At 27.6% G+C, this 21,051-nt stretch overlaps 1 protein-coding gene across 2 annotated transcripts; it reads left to right on the top strand.

Annotated features, from left to right (window-relative positions):
- The first annotated feature begins 7 nt into the window (after positions 1-7).
- On the top strand, positions 8-18,865 carry LOC114938898 (putative multidrug resistance-associated protein lethal(2)03659). Of its 2 annotated transcripts, none has more exons than XM_085483617.1 (14): positions 8-258; positions 8,883-8,954; positions 9,901-10,004; positions 10,066-10,323; positions 10,651-10,906; positions 11,047-11,221; positions 11,800-11,956; positions 13,363-13,565; positions 13,908-14,551; positions 14,788-15,470; positions 15,626-15,840; positions 16,249-17,330; positions 18,364-18,471; positions 18,669-18,865. In XM_085483617.1, exons 3-14 carry the CDS (start codon positions 9,928-9,930, stop codon positions 18,702-18,704), a joined length of 3,894 nt encoding a protein of 1,297 aa, XP_085339743.1. In that variant the 5' UTR covers positions 8-258; positions 8,883-8,954; positions 9,901-9,927; the 3' UTR covers positions 18,705-18,865. The 2 variants fall into 2 exon arrangements, with proteins under 2 accessions (XP_085339743.1, XP_029168864.2); XM_029313031.2 differs by having other exon boundaries at positions 9,898-10,004.
- The last annotated feature ends 2,186 nt before the right edge of the window (positions 18,866-21,051 follow it).

Genomic DNA, 21,051 nt, shown 5'->3' with positions numbered 1-21,051 from the left:
GCCGAGATGTATATTTGATGTGTATATAAGACTACCGATTTGTATTACGACGCGTCGCATGCTTTAATTGTGGCTTATTGTGAAGTGTATAGAATAGTCGATCGTCTTATTCTCCATAAAATCTGCTTCAAATAATACATGTCATTCTATTTGAGAATGCATTTGAAGTAAATCTAATTGTATTATTTTTGTACACGTTGGAATCACATCGTCTAAAAATGTGGATCTTCATTATATAAAGCATCACCTCTTTCCTGAGTGAGTATTTCTAATGCTTCTAAATTTTATTCGCACAGTAAGTGTGTGCACACGATACATCTCGTGTTATATAAGCTGGTAATTTTAGAGCAAACTTTCAAAGTCGAATGTACACATATGTTAGTTGAATGATACGACGTCGTTGCAATTTAAATTTTCTCTTATCTATTATAAATATATATTAATAAGATTACAAGTAATTAACATATGTATATTTTTATGTATGAAATTTATTTTACAATTAAATTTCTACATCTAATGAAAAATGATTGATCGAATCGACATCGACCGATTCGACATCGATTCGACGAATTTGACATCGATTCGACCATTATTTCTCACTGAGTATAAAAATAAAAAAATAATATTAACTAATTGAATTAAGGGGAATAAAATATACATTAAAATTTAATTCTTTTACATACTGTTTTAATATTAAAATGTTTTATCCAAGTGAGAAATCACTAGTTAAAAAAATGTTGATTCGACGTCTTTTTATAACTAGTGATTTCTCACTGGGATATTCAATTATGTGTATATTATTTTTCTTTAATAATATATAATAATTGTATTTTACATAAACAGTTGTGAATGTATTGTAATTGTGTTATACACTAATTGTGTATAACTTATGTATATAAATACTTTAATTGTGTTATCACACTTTTTATCAAAAGAACATAACAAGAAAAAAGCAATGTAAATTATGTATTTAAATAATACTTATTTAAATACACAACGATTTTTAAACAAGTACGTGAATTTTACGCTCTTTTAGAAAAGTAATTATCATATAATAAAACATAATATAATAAAAGTAATTATAATAACTATTTATTTCATATGTATTGTGACGTAGTCGTTTCGACGCACGTGCACTTTCTATCGCAGGACGAAAGCCGAGCGGTCGCGCCAAGAGAGCGAACGAGAGAGAGAGCGAGAGAGTTGTAAATTATGTACGTAATAAACATTCGAGAATTAAAATTAAAATATAAAATATATGATAAAACATAAAATTAAAATATAGCTGTTTAATGTAATATACTGTATAGCATCATTTATACCTGCATTATTTTTTAATGAAAATTATTGAATTGTATTTCTCAAATTTGTATTAATATTCTACTATCAGTTTACTATCCTAACAATAAATAATTTGCTATCATAATTAAACTTGATAGCAAAACTGAGTTTAATGTATGAGTCGATACAATTACTTTTACTTCTTACTGTTTTAACAAATCTGCTTATAAATGCTAAATTTATGTTGCATATACATATCATTTCGTTTAATTTACCGAATATAATTATGCACTCATAGCAAAGTTATATTATTCTTTGATAATAAAATCTCAAAAATTGCGATGCATGCATACAACAATTATTGCAATCAATGCATATAGAATATATTGATTAATTATGCAATACATAAAAATTTAATATTTAAATCTAACAGAAAATACGAACAAAAAACTATAATTTTCTACAAGAATTTTGTAATCAAATAGCTACGTTATGATCAAATAACTTTCATTAGACTCGCGCAAGGCTTCATACTCCACACATCCATCATGCTGCGCGGCTCGCGCGAGACTGATTCTCATGCAAGGTATCGCGAGCGCGAAACCGAGGTCACGTGACCAGTAGACTCACTGGTCATGTGACCACTAGTCATGTGACCATCGGCCCCGCGTTCGGTGTATCCCGCACGAGAATCAGGCGCGCGTAAGCCGCGCAGCGTGATAGATGTACTATGGGGTGTATTAATTTGATGAAAGGGATAGAAAAAAAGAGTTGCTTTCATCGGGCCCCGATTCATTATTGACTGTAAAGTTGAATGTCGCACGAGCCGTTTAGCATAGAGAACGCGTACAGACGCACGAATCTAATGGAATAAGCGCAGATATTTTGATCGAAAGATTCTTGTAGAAAATAATATTTTTTGTTTTCTGTTAAAACTTTATTGAATTTTTATGAATCACGTAAATGATAAATATATTTATGCATGCATTGCAATAATAATTTTACATATATGCGTTATAATTTTTAAGGTTTTATTATCAAAGAATTATATAACTTCGCTTTCCATACGTAATTATATTCGATTAAATTAAACAAAATGAGATAAAATATATACATTTATAAATACATATATACAACATAGTTCTCAAACAATACAATAGAAATTCGGTAAATTAAATAATAGAAATTCAATAAATTAAAATTATATACATAATGGAAATTCGGGAATTAAAATTATGTACATGATAGAAATTCGGCGAATTAAAATTATGGTCATAGCATCATGTAACTGTTATTGCGAAAATTAACAATTTGATAGTTATAAAATAAATAGAAGTGATATCAAAAGAGCGTGTGAAGCGCGCGCTTGTGTTGTCTAGTATTGTAAAATTCTAATAAAAGTAACAAGTAATTGAAAAAATGTTTAAATAATTTCCCCGATTAATCGATTAATTAAAATCGATTAATCGTTTAGTTGAGTATTAATCGTTTCTTTCGCTGTTACAATCGGTTAATCGATTTAGAATTAATCAATTAATTGGTTACAATCACGAGCCCTATTATTAATATAGTTAACACATAGGAATATTAAACTTAAAAAAATAAGATTACTAATTAAGTCAATTAAATATTTAAGTCCAATAACATACGCGATGCATGTCAAAATCAATGTAAATAAATGTAGTGTATAAGACTATTATAGATATACAAAATCTTCTATCGATTCAGATCGATTATAAGGCATAGATCGTCGAATAAAGCGGAAAAACATCTGGTCTTTCGATAAAATATAATAATTTTATCGAAACCCGAACAACCGTATCAAACGTACTAAAACCACTTGAGAGCAAACAGTTGTCACGTTTATTAAAGTATTAAATATCAAAATGTAATGTCGTTTTCGACAAAATTTAGAATCAACATTTTTTATAAAAGTACTATTAGCTATACTATTAATGAGCTTTACAAACTATATTATATAAAAATAAATAATTTTTTACAATATTATTATTTAATATTTAATTTAAAAATCTCTCCTCCAATTTTAAAGTCGACCAGACTGGCAATAATTTATTTAAAAAATTAGTTAAATTACAACGTTTCGGCTGTCATTGCAGCCCTTTTCAAGTAATCTATGAACAATTATATACATATAAATATACTCTTAATGCGCTTAATCATAGAAATAATTATAAATTTACAAAAATATATATATGTTTACGTACCAGATTAATACAATAAATCAAATTTACAGCAAACCCCCGACAAAATTAACCATTGTTTTGATGAACAATGTATAACTGACAGAAGTGAGCACGAAAAAATAGATGTTGACTGTTAGCAGAAAACTTAGTCACTAACGCGTTGAGAAAATAGAAAACCAGAGTACTGTGTCTTTCGCAATTTTTAAAACGTCAATACAAAGTCAAATAAATAAATAAATAAATAAATAAATATGTAACATATGACAATATAATATATTAAATAGCTTCAAGAACGCGATCATAAATCCCACTGAAATTCTCCGTATCTTTTTGTAAATTAATGCTCTTTCTTTGGTTTTTTATATAGAACATTTCTGCTATTTCTCTTTTTCTTGTTTGTTTTTCTTGATGCAGAATCACAGGAGAATCCCAACGGAACTCATGATCGTTGCAAGTCCGATGCAAACTAACAACTGAGTGTGATGTCGTGTCTTTTTTGAACAATAACAATAAACCTCGATCTCACATTAAGGATAGTTGGTCCTTTGTTGAAATTATTAAGGATAAAAACATTGATGACGATCATGTCATGATTTCGTTGGATGTGACTTCGCTTTTTACTAACACACCGTGGGAATTAATAAAAGCAGCAATAGAAAATCGTTGGGATGATATCTCACAATTTACTTCATTTAACATGGCACAGTTTTTACATGCTATTGACACGGTTATGCGCTCGACTAGTTTTGTTTTTGATGGAAAATTTTACGAGCAGGTTTTTGGTTCGCCTATGGGGTCTCCTTTGTCTCCAATTTTGTCTGATATGGTTATGGACGATTTGGAATCATATTGTTTGCGTCAATTGGATTTTGAGCCCTATTGTTATTTCAGATATGTTGATGACATTTTTTCAATTATTCCGAAATGTAAAGTGGAGGATATTCTTACGATTTTTAATAGCTTTCACACTCGACTAAGGTTTACGTTTGAATTGGAGAACAATTGTTTCTTAAGTTTTTTAGACACAAACGTTATACGAATTAATGGCAAATTGACGACTGACTGGTTCCGTAAGCCTACGTTTTCAGGCCGTTATATAAATTTTCTTTCGAACCATCCGATGCGTTATAAAATTAGTGTGATCACAAGCCTCGTGGACAGGGCTATTTTACTCGCGAACCCTATGTTTCACGAGAAAAACATCATCTTAGTCAAACGAATTCTTCGTAACAATTGTTACCCGTCAACAGTCATAAACAAAATTATTAACAGGAGACTTAGGGCAATTAAATTTGGCGGTAATTTTGGTGCGTCTAATCGAGATAAATTTGATACACGAAATGCTATAGCGTTGCCGTATATTAGAGATTTGAGCGAAAATATTACTCGTTGCATAAACAAAAATGGAATCGGTGTATTATATACCGTTCCTAAAAAATTAGACACATTGATAAAAAGAGGAAAAGATAGTATTGACAACTTAAAAAGAACCGATGTCGTTTATAAGATCGAATGCGCGAACTGTGACTCTACATATATTGGACAAACAAAGCGACATTTAGAAACACGTATTAAGGAACATAAAAATAACATCAAAAAAGACACGACATCACACTCAGTTGTTAGTTTGCATCGGACTTGCAACGATCATGAGTTCCGTTGGGATTCTCCTGTGATTCTGCATCAAGAAAAACAAACAAGAAAAAGAGAAATAGCAGAAATGTTCTATATAAAAAACCAAAGAAAGAGCATTAATTTACAAAAAGATACGGAGAATTTCAGTGGGATTTATGATCGCGTTCTTGAAGCTATTTAATATATTATATTGTCATATGTTACATATTTATTTATTTATTTATTTATTTATTTGACTTTGTATTGACGTTTTAAAAATTGCGAAAGACACAGTACTCTGGTTTTCTATTTTCTCAACGCGTTAGTGACTAAGTTTTCTGCTAACAGTCAACATCTATTTTTTCGTGCTCACTTCTGTCAGTTATACATTGTTCATCAAAACAATGGTTAATTTTGTCGGGGGTTTGCTGTAAATTTGATTTATTGTATTAATCTGGTACGTAAACATATATATATTTTTGTAAATTTATAATTATTTCTATGATTAAGCGCATTAAGAGTATATTTATATGTATATAATTGTTCATAGATTACTTGAAAAGGGCTGCAATGACAGCCGAAACGTTGTAATTTAACTAATTTTTTAAATAAATTATTGCCAGTCTGGTCGACTTTAAAATTGGAGGAGAGATTTTTATTATTTATTACTGGCGACTCTTAAGGATTATCATTTATTTAATTTAAAGATAAATTTATGTTAATAAAATCCTAACTGCTAAAATTTGCTTAGCGTAACTTGCTAAAATGTTGAAGAAAAAGTTGTAATAAATTATAATTTCTTTCAAGAATAATTACAAATTAATTATTTCCAAATAATAATAATAAATAGTTTACAAATATCTTACAAATATATCTTTAAAAAACAATGTTATTTGAGTGCGCATACATGCATAACATATCGCACATTCTTTTTCTTCCGTATAAATTGAAAGCGTACATCAGACTAACTGCAAATATATCTTACTAACTTCGAAGTAAACTTTTCCGTTAAATTAACGTTCATATGAAATGAATAGATAAAATCAATTTGCTTGCATAATTAATAAGCCGGTCGCGCACATCTTTTCTTTCTTCTTGCCTTCCTAAATAAGAGAGAAAACAAGAATCATATAAATATTCATCCCAAATATTGCAGACGAACTATAATCATATAATGTTCTCTTTTTTTGCCTGTTACTCTACTAACTATTCTAACTATTCTGACATGTAATAGCACCGTTCTCTTTTATTATTGCCTTACAGTCATTCACCAAATATTATTTTTCCGAAAAAGATAAAATAAGATAAGATAAAAAAAAATATTTCTGTATACAGCCCATACTATAGAACTGTTATATTATAAAAGTATGCGACATCCAAATATTAATATATTCCGTGCAGAATTTAGCTAATAATTAGTATTATAATAAATACTTATAAATATATACTGAATAGAGAGATTACAATATATGTATGTATATCTATCAAATAATTATATTTTAAAGAAAAGTTCTAATTACTAATAATACTTATATTTTGTAGTTTTCTTTTCTACTTAATGATAAATTATAAATAAATAAATATAAATATACATATTGTCTTCTCATGCATTGTGCAAGTGAATAAAGATGAGATATAAGTACTACAATGTAAATAAGAAAATACGTTTGAAGACGGCTATATATCAGACAAAATGTATACAAGATGAAAATGTCAACTCGTATCTACCAAGATTAGTGATAGAGAGAAACTTTATTCAAGTGGTGATTTTTTATGGAGAGACAATAAACCCCGTGCAAATTTTTAATTTTTAATTAAATCTTTTCCCCTTCTGAAAAAAATTAAGCAATTGTATTTTTTTTAACATTTTGCTGATCTTTAAATGTCTGAAGTGAATTTGTTTCAGACTTTGTCATTAAAAATATATACCTATATTATATATTTTTGAAAATATATATACTTATATTATATATTTTTGAAAATATAAGTAATCGACTTTATTGTAATTTGCTTTTGTATATATCACTATACAAAACACGATAAAAATACATTAATAAAAGAAGGAAGCAGTACATTTTGATAGAATTACATGCGTGTTCTTAGGTGCTTAATCATTAATAATCGATTAAACATATTGAATCTGTTCATTAATGTCCGTGTTCACATAATCTTACCTATATTCAAAAATAAAAAATTTTTCTGGAAGTATTTTTAAATATTTTATATTTCTAACAATAAAAAGAGCATGAAGCAGAAAATATGAACTGCTTGTACATAAATCACGTCATCTATGTTATTCAATATATATAATAAAATTTTGTATTTAAATTAAATATACAAACTCTTTTCTTTGCATTCAAAAATTCGTGTAGTTGCATGTCGAATTAAGTTATTTAAGAATTGGTAAAGATAGATGAAAAATCCCTGTTCTATACAATGTAACAATCATATTGAAGGAAAAGAGGTAGCGTGCACAAACAAAAAAGATCAACATAGAGGCATCAATAACACACAGTACGAGAAACTGAATATAATCAAGAATAAAAATGCAATTTTTCTTAAAGTATTAGCCGTATTTCAGAAAGTGGAAGAGTCCACAATCCTAGCGAGAAATGATTGGTCGAATCGATATCGATTCGACGTCGATTCGATCAATTTGGCATTGATTCAAAGACAAATCGACGTCGATTCGATCATTATTTCTCGCTCGGATGTAATTCAAAGTGCATGTAAGTTCAAAACTTTTATATACTATAATATACTATAATATATTATAAATCAATTATATATCATTATGAAAAATCAAAGTAATCGATAGGGTACAACTTTTTCGAACATTTGGTTCATTTAATAGAATAATTTTTTAAAAGGTTAATTTTTGAATTTATAACTATTTTTTAATTTACAAATTAATCAATGGAATAGATCTAACTTTTATTCATAAATTTTGATTGTATTTATAAAAAAATGTTTAAAATAAAAGTTACTTAATTTTTAATATAAAGAAGATTATTTATGTTACTATTATGATTATGTTTTTATAAATATTCGAAGTTTCAAAGTTCTTCCTTTTCTTTCTTTTCTCCTTCTCCTTTTCTCCTCCCGAGAAGGAAAATAAAATTCATATTTAAAAAGTTTTTTTTAATAAGAAAATTATCCTCTAAATTATATGTATATTTATAGTAGTTTTTGAGATATCAATTTATAACATTTTGTTCAATTTAACCTCTTGTATATAGAAATACAATTTTATAAAAGTTGCTATAACTATAAATTATCTTTTAATTTTATAAAAAGTTGCTATAACTATAAATTATCTTTCGAAGTTTCAAAGTTCTTCCTTTTCTTTCTTTTCTCCTTCTCCTTTTCTCCTCCCGAGAAGGAAAATAAAATTCATATTTAAAAAGTTTTTTTTAATAAGAAAATTATCCTCTAAATTATATGTATATTTATAGTAGTTTTTGAGATATCAATTTATAACATTTTGTTCAATTTAACCTCTTGTATATAGAAATACAATTTTATAAAAGTTGCTATAACTATAAATTATCTTTTAATTTTATAAAAAGTTGCTATAACTATAAATTATCTTTTGTTCAAAACTAGAATTTTTTCGGGCATAATTAAAACTATATAATGGATCATATATAACAGCTTTTAAACTCTTTAGCTTCTCTTTTGAGTTTAATTATAACACGTATATTGCATGTGATAAGAAATGCAAAGAGTGATGAGATATTAAATGTGTGATAACGTGTGATAGAGACTCAAATGTATTTACAGGTGGACCAGAAAAACTTGGAAATAATTATATCAGTCAGCTAGCACTGCTCGACACTGCCAATTTCTCTTCTGGTGAGTTTATAATGAAATAAATATATTTGTATAGATACAATTTATTTACGAATTTTTAATTCTACAAGAATTTTAAAGGATAGATTAATTAATTATTTAATGAACACACAATTGATGTAACATACAACTTATCTATATTACTCGATCCTGCAATTGTTTTACTGTGCGTTCTCAATCCGAATTATATTTACATCTTCGAAAAATCAAACGCGATAAAACATCAAAGGAAATATACTATATGTGACTCCATTATTAAAAAAATAATTATTAAAGAAATAATTATTAAAGAAATAATTGTTTGTAAAGATAACGATCTTGGATACTTGATCGCTATAACGATAATTTATAATTTAGCTTTCTCTTCCATTCTTAATTGATTAAATAAATATATTACGTAAAAAAATATGTTTTGGAGAGCATCTTACTTTATCTTTTTAAATTAATTTTAAAATAAATAACGCCATATATAATAATTTTAAATTTATTATATATATATATATATATATATATATATATATATATAGACAATAATTGTCTCGGGTTCGATTCCCGATTCAGCGACTTTCGGATTTATATTTTTCTCTCGCATTTATTTCCTTAGGGGGGAACAGGGGATGTATGGAATTAAATCTCTTGTAGAGATTATTCCAATTTTAAATCTTGGCCGTGACCAAGTAAAATTTGGTGCCTTGTGCACAGGTATTTAATTCTAACGAAAAAATTTAGTTTCGTTGGGATAACGCACTGTCATCCGCGATTTGGCTCTTATTGTCTGTCTTACACTTTAAATTTATATTTATATTACAGAGCCTTGTTAAACTCTTAAGATAATAATAGATCTATAATATAATTTTTTATATTGTAAACATATAAAAAAATATTATATAACCACAATAAAAATAGGATGTATTATTTGTTATATTATTTGTTACTTTTATTTTAGCAGCCATATCTTGTGTTTACTGGAACTATAATGAACAACAACAATCAAAGAAAATATCCAAACAATCCTCGGCAAAATGCGAATGTAATCTCTATCCTTACTTATTGGTGAGTAATCAAAATTATATTTATTAAAAATATACTTGGAAAACTGACAATTAATAAATAGGTGGACTCGAAAAATTTTTCGAATTGGCTACAAAAAGGATTTGGAAGAAACCGACATTTATACCACGCTTACACAAGACAGAACTAGCCATTTAGAAAAGATTATAAGCAAAGCTTGGAAAAACGAAGTAGAGTCGTGTGCCAAAAAAGAAAATGACTCGAATTGTAAGCCACAATTACTAAGAGTGTTATTGCACTGTTTTGGAAAACCATTTTTATTAATTGGATTAGCAAAAGCAGTAATGGAATTATTTTCTAGGTATGTTAATTTCGTAATAAATGAAAACAGACACTTATTTATATTGATTCATGTTATTTAATTCATGCAATTGCATTTCGTATTATTAAAAAATTAAATTTGAATTTTAACTTTTTTTCTTTTTTAATAAAAGCCATAGCAAACAGAATATATCATAAATTACATAAATATAATTGTGTAATATAAATTATACAAAAAATTATACAAAAAATTATTTTAAAAATCTTTGTACATTTAACATATAAATATAAAAATAAATTATATAAGTTAATCTGGCGAGTAAAATATGTTTTTACATTAATACTTTAATCATTCAAAATATTATAGAGTATGCCAACCATTGTTACTTGCAACATTGTTACGCTATTTTGCAAGCAATAAAGAAAAATGGGGTAACGAAGTGTATTACAATGTAGTCGGTCTAATTCTATTGTCTATTCTGGATACTTTTATTATACATTATACTATGCATTATACCATGCATATAGGACTGAAGATGAAAATAGCATGTACTGCATTATTGTATAAAAAAATATTGAAACTCTCCACTTCTGTGCTTGATAATGAGACCTCTGTTGGACAGGTATATATGTATAAGTCAAGTACATAAATTTTTAAAACAATACAGAACAAAAGAAAATCTCGGTATAAATAATTAATCTATATATGTATTATGTAAATCTGATGAATTCTATAATTTTATTTTATATACTTCATTTTTAGATGGTAAATTTTCTGAGTACTGATATTACCAGATTGGAAACATCCCTATGGGATCTACATTACATTTGGATTGCGCCTATTCAAGTCATATTGATTACGTATATTATATTTTCCGAAATTGGATGGGCAGCAGTTGTGGGAATGTCAGTATTTTTATTATTTATTCCTCTTCAAGGTAAATTTTTTATCCAGATTTTTTAAATCGAGCGCAAATTCGTAATATATTCAAAATAAAATTAATTCATTTATCATTTATAATATTATGGTTTTTGGTCTATCTCATTGTAATTAAATTATACATAAAAAACGAATAAAATAATATAAAAAGTTCGGCCAAATTTCGATTTCTCATAGGCATAAATTGTCAATTATCTTTCAATACAATTAAAACTTATTATGAATAGATTCAGAATATATAACTATGTAAATCGAATATGAATATATTTATGTTCATATATTTATATTTTTAACAAAATAGTACGTAATAGACCTGTGTTTGTATAATTTGTTTACATTTATGTTACATTCAAACATTCTTCAAAAATTTATTTAATTTAACAATTTAATTACATTTGTGTCATATTTCCGTGCCATATTTCCTGTTAATGCTAATTCTAGTTAAAAAAAATATTTAGTTAATTTAGATTTTTAATAGTATTCTATTTTACCTACATTGTTTCGGTAATATTTTCTTACTTTATGAACATAATATAAATATTATTATAGTATATTAAATGGCATTTATTATTTCAGCGTTTTTTGCAAAAAAAATCACACCTTTAACGCTTAAATCAGCAGAAAAATCAGATGCTAGGCTTAGACTAATGAATCATATAATCACTGGAATACAAGTAATTAAAATGTACGTTTGGGAAATTCCTTTTTATAATCTTGTGGAAAAAGCAAGAAAGTAAGTACGCATTAAATAATTTATTAATAACATAACATTTAAGATCACTTTAAATTTTAAATCTATTTAAAAAATCAAATACTGCTTAATTAAGTTTAAAAAATCATGAATTTTATTCATGTTTTTTATATTCGATCAAGGATACTGTTTTTTCTGTGTTGCAATGCATGTATAAAATTATTTATACATTGCATGCATAGAAATATATTTATTAATTACGTAATTCATAGATAATAAAAATATATATTTTTAACAGAAAACAAAAAAATATAATTTTCTACAAGAATGTAGGATGTACTAATCTGATGAAAAAAATAGAAAGAGACAGACTGCACATTGCCCGAGTCTGGCCGCTGACTGCAAGACACTGAGCAGTAGTGGTTTCGCTATTTGACGGCGATATCTAGCTTCACAATCAATAATGAATCGGGTCCGACGAAAGCAATTCTCTCTTTCTATTCTTTCCATTAGATTAATACACCCTATACATCTACAGTGCTGCGCGGTTCACGCGCGACTGATTCTCGTGCGGGATTGCGGGATATCGCGAGCGCGCGATCGATGGTCACATGACTAGTGGTCACATGACCAGTGAATCTACTGGTCACGTGACCTCGGCTTTGCGCTCGCGATACCTCGCACGAGAATCAGTCGCGCGTCAGCCGCGCAGTATGATAGATGTACCTGTATAGGGTATGGAGTCTCGCGCGAGTTTTATTTATTCGTTATCGTATTTTCTGATAAAGATTTAAATATTGAATTTTTATGCATTGCTAAATAATTAATTAATATATTTTTTATGCATTGATTGCAATAATGACTTATGTATGCATGCGTCGCAATTTTTGAGATTTTATTATTAAAGACTAATATAAATTTGCCTTGCGTGCGCATAATTATATTCGGTTAGGGTTAGATTAAACGAAATGATACACACACACACACACACACACACACACACACACATATATATATATATATATATATATATATATATATATATACAGTATATATATATATATATGCTACATAAAAGTATTTAGCAGATTTGTTAATACAGTAAAAAGTTACAAGTAAAAGTAATTGTGTCGACTCATAAATCAAACTCAGTTTTGTTATCAAGTTTAATTATGATAGCAAATTATCGTTAGTATATACATGCCTTTTTTAGAAAAGGAATCAAAGACAATCTATTTTTTTTTATATATTTAATATCATCAACAAATTAAGTTTTAGATTATAAATGCATTAAGAAATAAAAGAAAAAACTCAATATTCTCTCCTTTCAGTAATCAATTTGTATCTTTTAAATAGAAATGTTATTAATTGTCATAGTTTTAAAATTACGGATCGTAACTTGTCACGACCGTATTAAAACAAATTGTTGAAACTTTTATCATTTTCAGGCGTGAGATGAGCGTGATAAAAAAATATTCTATTCTAAAACAATTATCTCTTACTCTTGATTGTTGTGTACCACGACTCTGTCTCTTCATCACAATACTGGCGTATATCTTATTTGGAAATTATATTAATCCCGAAAAAGTATACTTAGTAACAGCATATTACAATGTTTTACGAAACTCAATGATTTTTGGATTTGCATTTGGTAAGATTATTGATGTAGGATAAAAATGGATATTTTTTACTTGAACTGATTTCATGTTTTTTCTTAAATATCAAAAGCTATATTGAAGATAGCATATAGAATAAAACTGCTATTAATAATAAAGTACAGAAAAATGCAAGAAAATATTCATAAACTTTTATTAAAACCTTTATTTTATTTATCAAAATTATGACCAATGATAATTTTATTTAATAAACCATAAGACACAAATCGATAATTCTTAAGTTACATAAATTAAAGATAAAGAATAATTAATTGAAGATGAAAAATTTTTTACGGCAAAATTCAAAAGAGAAATATTTTAAATGTAATATTTTATAGGTCTCCATCAAATAGTACAAGCACTGGTTTGTATTCGCCGTTTAGAGAAATTTATGATGCACACTGAGATTACTAAAAAAAAAGAAGAGAACCCACATGAGACGATTAAAGAATCGTTTGCACTTCGTATGATCAACTGTAACGCTAAATGGCACAGTGATAATAAGGGATATACGTTGCACAATGTGAACTTAACTGTACTTCCTGGAAGCTTTGTGGCTATTGTTGGTCAAGTAGGTTCAGGGAAGAGTAGTCTGTTGCAAGCGATACTCCAGGAATTGCCCTTGATGAGCGGAAGTATCGAAAGTCATGGCAGAATAAGTTATATCAGTCAACAACCATGGATTTTCGCGTCTACCGTGAAACAAAATATTCTGTTTGGACAAACAATGGACAAGTCACGTTACAATGAAGTAATCAAAGTCTGTCAAATGGAATCAGACATAGATTCGTTCCCTCGGGGTGACTGCACTATTGTAGGCGAAAGAGGAATAAATTTGAGTGGTGGCCAACGCGCCAGAATCAATTTAGCACGAGCAATTTACAAAGACGCCGATATTTATCTCCTGGACGATCCCCTATCTGCCGTGGATTCGCACGTTAGCAGGCGTCTTGTTGACGATTGTATCTGCAGCTACTTAAAGGTAAAAATTGTAAGACAAAATAAAATAGTTCGATACAAATAGATAGTACAGTGATAAATTTTCAATCACTAGAACTATCAAGTTTCATATAATGTTTTATAAAATTGCTATAAAATATATAGAATTATTAAATATAGATACTTATTAGAAGAAAAACGGCTTCGCAACCGCACCTAACTCTTAATATAGTCTATCTTTCCTTAGTTAGATATTAAAAATTTTTATTTATTATTTAGGGGAAAACAAGATTTCTAGTGACGCATCAACTGCAATTCTTACAACTCGCTGATCAGATTATTGTAATGAATAATGGTAGTATCGAGCAAAAAGGTACTTTTGATCAGCTTCAAGCATTGGGTCTCGACTTTATGAAGCTATTAAAAGCGACAGAACCAGAATGCAAAAAAGATAAAATTGAACAGCTTGATATGCAGTATCAAAACTCAATAAAAAATGAAATAAAAATCGATGGAGAAGCTTCAAATGTCTCCCTAGATGAAACACGTGAAACAACAATGAAAGGTCGCTTGTCCTTCAAACTGATCTTCGGTTACTTCAAAGCGAGTAAAAAACCTTTTATGATAACTCTTATGATGTCAATCTTCATAATAAGCCAGGCATTAGCCAGTGGTAGTGATTACTTTGTTGCATTCTGGGTGAACGTGGAATCGAATTCATGGTATGAAAATAATAATTCTACGGAGTTTTTATGGAGCGGTCCATTGTCTCGTGATTATATGATGTACATATACAGTATTATGATAGTGATGATTATATTACTATGGCAAATTCAAACAATCATATACTTTACCGTATGCATGTGGTCATCAGTAAATCTACACTCCGCCATGTTTCGCAGCATTTTGCGCGCTACTATGTACTTCTACAACATAAATCCAACTGGTCGTATATTAAATAGGTAAATACAGACAAAATAACGATTAATAAAGCTCTCTTTTTTAATTACAGAAAATATTTTTTATTAATTTTTGACACTTGACATATTGTGTAACAAATTGACAATAATTGTCTAATTTAACTTAAAAAAGTAAAATATTGTCATTTTAATTATAGGTTTGCCAGAGATATTAATATTGTTGATTTAATGGTATCGATGTGCATATTTGACATCATAATTATCGGACTTATCTCAGTTACAGTAATAATTATGATCGTAGCAATTACCCCATGGTTGGCAATACCCTCTTTTGTTTGTACCTGTGTTTTTATCTTTTTACGTATGATATACGTCCGTACATGTCGTAGTATCAAACGTCTCGAAGCAACAAGTAAGTCAATTGTACAATACTTATAAAAGACAATATTTATAATCGACAAATAATTACAGATTCAAACAATTATGGATCCTTAATTAAAGAATCTTTTTTTTTTTGCAAATCAAGCAACAGCGAAAAATTTAAACAGAGACATACATATACATATACGTATATGTATATTTTAATTAATATTTTTTTAATTAGTATTTCTCTAATATAAATTAAAAATTAATAAATTATATAATTACTTTGTCGTTTATAATTACTTCTCTAACGGTAATTTATATACAAATAAAGAATAATACACTTTGAATAATGTTTTATTAAATATTAAATAAGGTCGGCTATAAATATTTGTTCATAATATGATAAATTATTATAAATAAGAATTTAATAGAATAAAGAACAACAATTATTTAGCGCGCTCGCCGATCTTTGATCATCTCACTGCATCTCTGCAAGGATTAACAACAATCAGAGCTTTCAATGCAGAAAATATATTGATGGCAGATTTATGCAGTCATCAAGATCTCCATTCGTCTACCTGCTTTCTCTTCCTAGCCACATCTCGAGCTTTCGGCTTCTACATCGATCTGATCTGTCAGATATATATTGGAGTGATAATTATAACTTTCACGTTCTTCAAAGATTTAGCAGTAGTTGGAAACATCGGTTTGACGATCACACAAATCATGTCGTTGACAATCATATTGCAGTGGGGAATTAGACAATCGGCTGAACTAGAAAGCCAATTGACCTCAATAGAGAGAATTCTTGAGTATAGCCGATTGGAAGAAGAGCCGATGATCGATAATAAACCAACAGATACCAAACTACCGGACAATTGGCCAACGAAAGGAAATGTAGTATTTAAAAATGTAAATTTGAAATACAATCATCAAGGAGAGTACATTTTTAGAGATATTAGTTTCACTATCCTACCGAAAGAAAAGATCGGTATCGTCGGCAGAACCGGCGCAGGAAAATCATCTCTGATTAATGCTCTCTTTCGTCTAGCCTGTGTAGAAGGAGAGATTCGTATAGATGATATATCCACCAGCGCAATTGCGCTGCATAATTTTCGATCAAAAATCAGTATTATTCCTCAGGAGCCATTCTTATTTAGTGGCAGCTTACGACAAAATCTCGATCCTTTCGATCAATATTCCGACGCTACTTTATGGCAAGCTCTACAAGATGTTGAATTAAAAGAGATAATCTCAGAGATGGCTGGCGGATTGAATACGAAAATATCCGAAGGAGGATCAAATTTCAGCGTAGGCCAAAGACAATTATTTTGCCTTGCGCGCGCTATTATCAAGGACAATAAAATTATGATACTGGATGAAGCGACTGCTAACATTGATCCTTATACGGATTTCCTTATACAACAAACAGTTAAAACAAAATTTATAAACTGCACTGTATTGACTATAGCTCACAGATTGAATACTATTATGGATAGCGACAGAATATTTGTAATGGATGCTGGGCGTCTTGTGGTAAGTATAAGTTGAAGAATTAAAACATAATTTCAGTAATTTTAGCGATACAATGTCATTTTCCTTTCTCTATATTCTGAAAGATTCTATATATATTTTAGGAAACTACACATTACTAGCGCGCGCTTCACGCGCTTCTTTGATATTATTTCTATTGTTTATTTTACAACTGTGAAATTGTTAATCTTTGCAATGACAGTTGCTTGATGCTATGACCATAATTTTAATTAGTCGAATTTCTATTATGTACATAATTTTAATTTGCTGAATTTCTATTGTATTGTTTGAAAACTGTTTTGTATATATGTATCTCTTTATATATTTTTCTTATTTTGTTTAGTTTAATCGAATACAATTACGTGTGCAAAGCGAAGTTACATTATTCTTTGATATTAAAGTCTCAAAAATTGCGACGCATGCATGCAAAAATTATTATTGCAATCAATGCATAAAAATTATATTAATTAATGATACAACTCAGTGAGAAATAATGGTCGAATCGACGTCGATTCGTTGTCGAATCGATGTCAAATTCGTCGAGTTGATGATGACTAGTATTCACGTGACAGCAACTGGTCATGTGATCATCGTCCCGCGCTCGCGATACCTTCTATACGAAAATCAGTTTCACGCGAGCCGCGCAGCGTAATAGATGTATGGAGTATAGTCTCGTGCGAGTCTAATGAAAGCGTAGATATATGATCACAAAAGATTCTTATAGAAAATTTTCTTTTTTTGTTTGCATTTTATATTAAAAATTTAAATATTGAATTTTTGTGCATATGCATGCGTCGCAATTTTTGAGATTTTATTATCAAAGTATAATATAATTTTGCCTTACGTGCATAATTATATTGAGTTAGGATTAGATTAAACGAAATGATATATATATATATATATATATATATATATATGTTTTTCAATTATTATATATGTATATATATATATATATATATATATATATATATATATATACACACATATATGTTCAAATAAAAAAGCATGATAGAAAAATGAGATTTGTTTATTTCAGGAATGTGACCATCCATATATTCTTTTACAACAAAAAGGATATTTTTATAACATGGTACAGCAGACTGGTTCTGCGATGGCTGAAAATCTTATCGACATAGCAACAAAAGTAAGCAAATAGTTAATTTAATAATGAAAATATAATAATTATCATAAAATATAAAATATCCATAGATAAACATTTCATTTATTTTATTTCTGAAGTCATAGTTATTTATTATATTTATCAAAGAAAATCTAAAGTTTAATTTCTTATAAATTGTATATTTATAAATTTTGTTTCTAATAAATTATGTTTGTTTACAGAGCTTTTATGAAAAGGATACATCGCCGTCTAGATAATGTCAATTTTCAATTATGTGCCTTTATCAAAATAATTTTTTGTCACACATATTCATTGATTGATTAATTAATAAAATCAGGTACAATATACAAAAATTTCATCAATACAATCAATCAAGTATAGTACATTTTATATTAATAAAATTATTTTTAATGACTTTCTCTTATGTTTTATATTCTGTTGAACTTTTCTTGTACCCATCATATTCCCAATTTTATATTGCTTTTTAGAAAACTCATAAAAAGAAAAATGTTGGCATAATAAAATAATAAAATATATAAAAATAAAATTTTATGTAAGAAATTAAAGAAGAGGAATATTTATTAAGGAAAAAGTCATTAAAGGAATAAAAAGTCAATAAAATGACTAATGAAATACCTAATATTATGCCATATAACAGTTAACATCTGACGCCTGGTGATTGGTCGAGATATTAGTATATTTGATGTATATGTATATAAAAATACCGATTTGTATTATAAATCTGTCATTTTAGATTCTAAATGCCTGATATTTAACATAATAATCTAATAGCTAGGTTGCTATTAGGCTGTTATTAGCTATAATTTTTCTGAGCGCATCAATTATCTTACTGTCTCACAATCAAAAGCAGAATCGTACTTTCGTTTTTTATCGTCTATACTTTTCTTCTTCTTATAATCGACATTGTATAGAGAAACAGTAGCAATTGCAAGTGCTTTTAACATTAGATAGTTATTAAATTTCTCAATAAATATACGTAGCAATATTATCCATGATTGTCTTTGCAATAATTGCATATAATGTAATTATTTTTTACTATTTATCAATTAGAAATACTCTGAAAATGATTGAGAGCTTTTGTTTGAGCTTTGATAAAAATGCTTATAATTTATTTGTCATTTTATTGCTTGATACATAACATTTGTTTATAGTAATCTAATTTGTCTGTTATTAATATAAATTTAGTAAAAAATAAATAAGAAGAGAAGATTATAATTATACCTCACTGTTTCTTATAAATCAAATTATAAATATATAATTTTTCATAAATATATTTTGAGAAAGTAAATTTAAAAGAATAGTATTTATATTTTGATTTGAAAAAAATAGCGATATTTTACTTTAATAAAATTTCTACTTTAATGCTTAATTATTAAAATATATCAAAACCAGAATTTAAGAGAAAAACAAGATTTGTTACGATTAATTTGCTCAATTGAAGGGATAATTAGTCAGACTATTATTGTAATATTAATAATTTAAAATTTATAATTTTATACGTTTCTTTTTTTCCAAGTATTTTATGATTTATACATATATTTATTGTGACTTTTTATGTGTGATTCATTTTAAATTAATAAAAATATCATCAATGTTAATACTTATTAATATCATCGCAAAGTGTATCTGTATATTACTTATCTAGATGACAATATCTTAGATTATCAGATCGCATTGGATCGATTAAGTTATGTATGATCGATGGATTGTCCACTTTTTACATAATAAAAATATTCTTATTTTTGTTTTACACATCTTATAAACAAAGATATTAGAATGCAAAACTCAAATTATAAATATTTTTATCAAAAGACATAATAGGAAAAAAGCATAATAAAATATGTATAAAAATCAATTGATACAAAATTTCGCTCGTATATTGTAAATACAAAAAGTGATAAATAAAAAGGCCAACTTATCGAGCAATTATTAGAGTTGTTTAGTCAAATAAAATTTATTCTATGTATAAACTATTAAACATACTAAAACTTAAGTAAAAATTACAATCATTATAAAATAATAAACGTTTCAACCGCACGCGGTCTTCGAAAATTTACTATAATACGTTACTATAATATTCGTATTAAATATAACATTTTTATGCATTGCATAATTACTTAATATATTTTTTTGCATTGATTCCAACAATAATTTTTATACATGTGTTGCAATTTTCAAGATTTTATTATGAAAAAATAATATCGTGCGGATTTACGATCCCCCGCACTTGTTAGCTAATATACTATTATGTGGGACATTTTAGATATGTGGATATACTATATACTTTTTATTTCGTTACTTTAACCGAATATAATTACGCGCACACGCAAAGATATATATTATTTTTTCATAATAAAATCTTGAAAATTGCAACGCATGTATAAAAATTATTGTTGGAATCAATGCAAAAAAATATATTAAGTAATTATGCAATGCATAAAAATTTTATATTTAAATCTGTAACAGAAAATTGCAAAAATAAAATTTTCTACAAGAATCTTTTGCTCAAAATATACTTTTATTAAATACGCGCATCTCCTTACGTCCGGCACGCTGCAAGGTCTGCGCGTGACTATGTGACCA

This window comes from Nylanderia fulva, unplaced genomic scaffold, assembly GCF_048542155.1.
Source record: "Nylanderia fulva isolate GAGA-0341 unplaced genomic scaffold, ASM4854215v1 Scaffold26, whole genome shotgun sequence".
NCBI lineage: Eukaryota > Metazoa > Arthropoda > Insecta > Hymenoptera > Formicidae > Nylanderia > Nylanderia fulva.
This window is presented reverse-complemented; position numbering and strand designations above follow the sequence as displayed.

Excerpts from the sequence above, each read along its gene's own strand:
- LOC114938898 (XM_085483617.1), top strand. The coding sequence starts at position 9,928 with ATGAACAACAACAATCAAAGAAAATATCCAAACAATCCTCGGCAAAAT. Across the intron at positions 10,324-10,650 it reads GTAATGGAATTATTTTCTAG|AGTATGCCAACCATTGTTAC; the intron begins GTATGTTAATTT and ends AAAATATTATAG. Across the intron at positions 14,552-14,787 it reads GTATCTGCAGCTACTTAAAG|GGGAAAACAAGATTTCTAGT; the intron begins GTAAAAATTGTA and ends TTTATTATTTAG.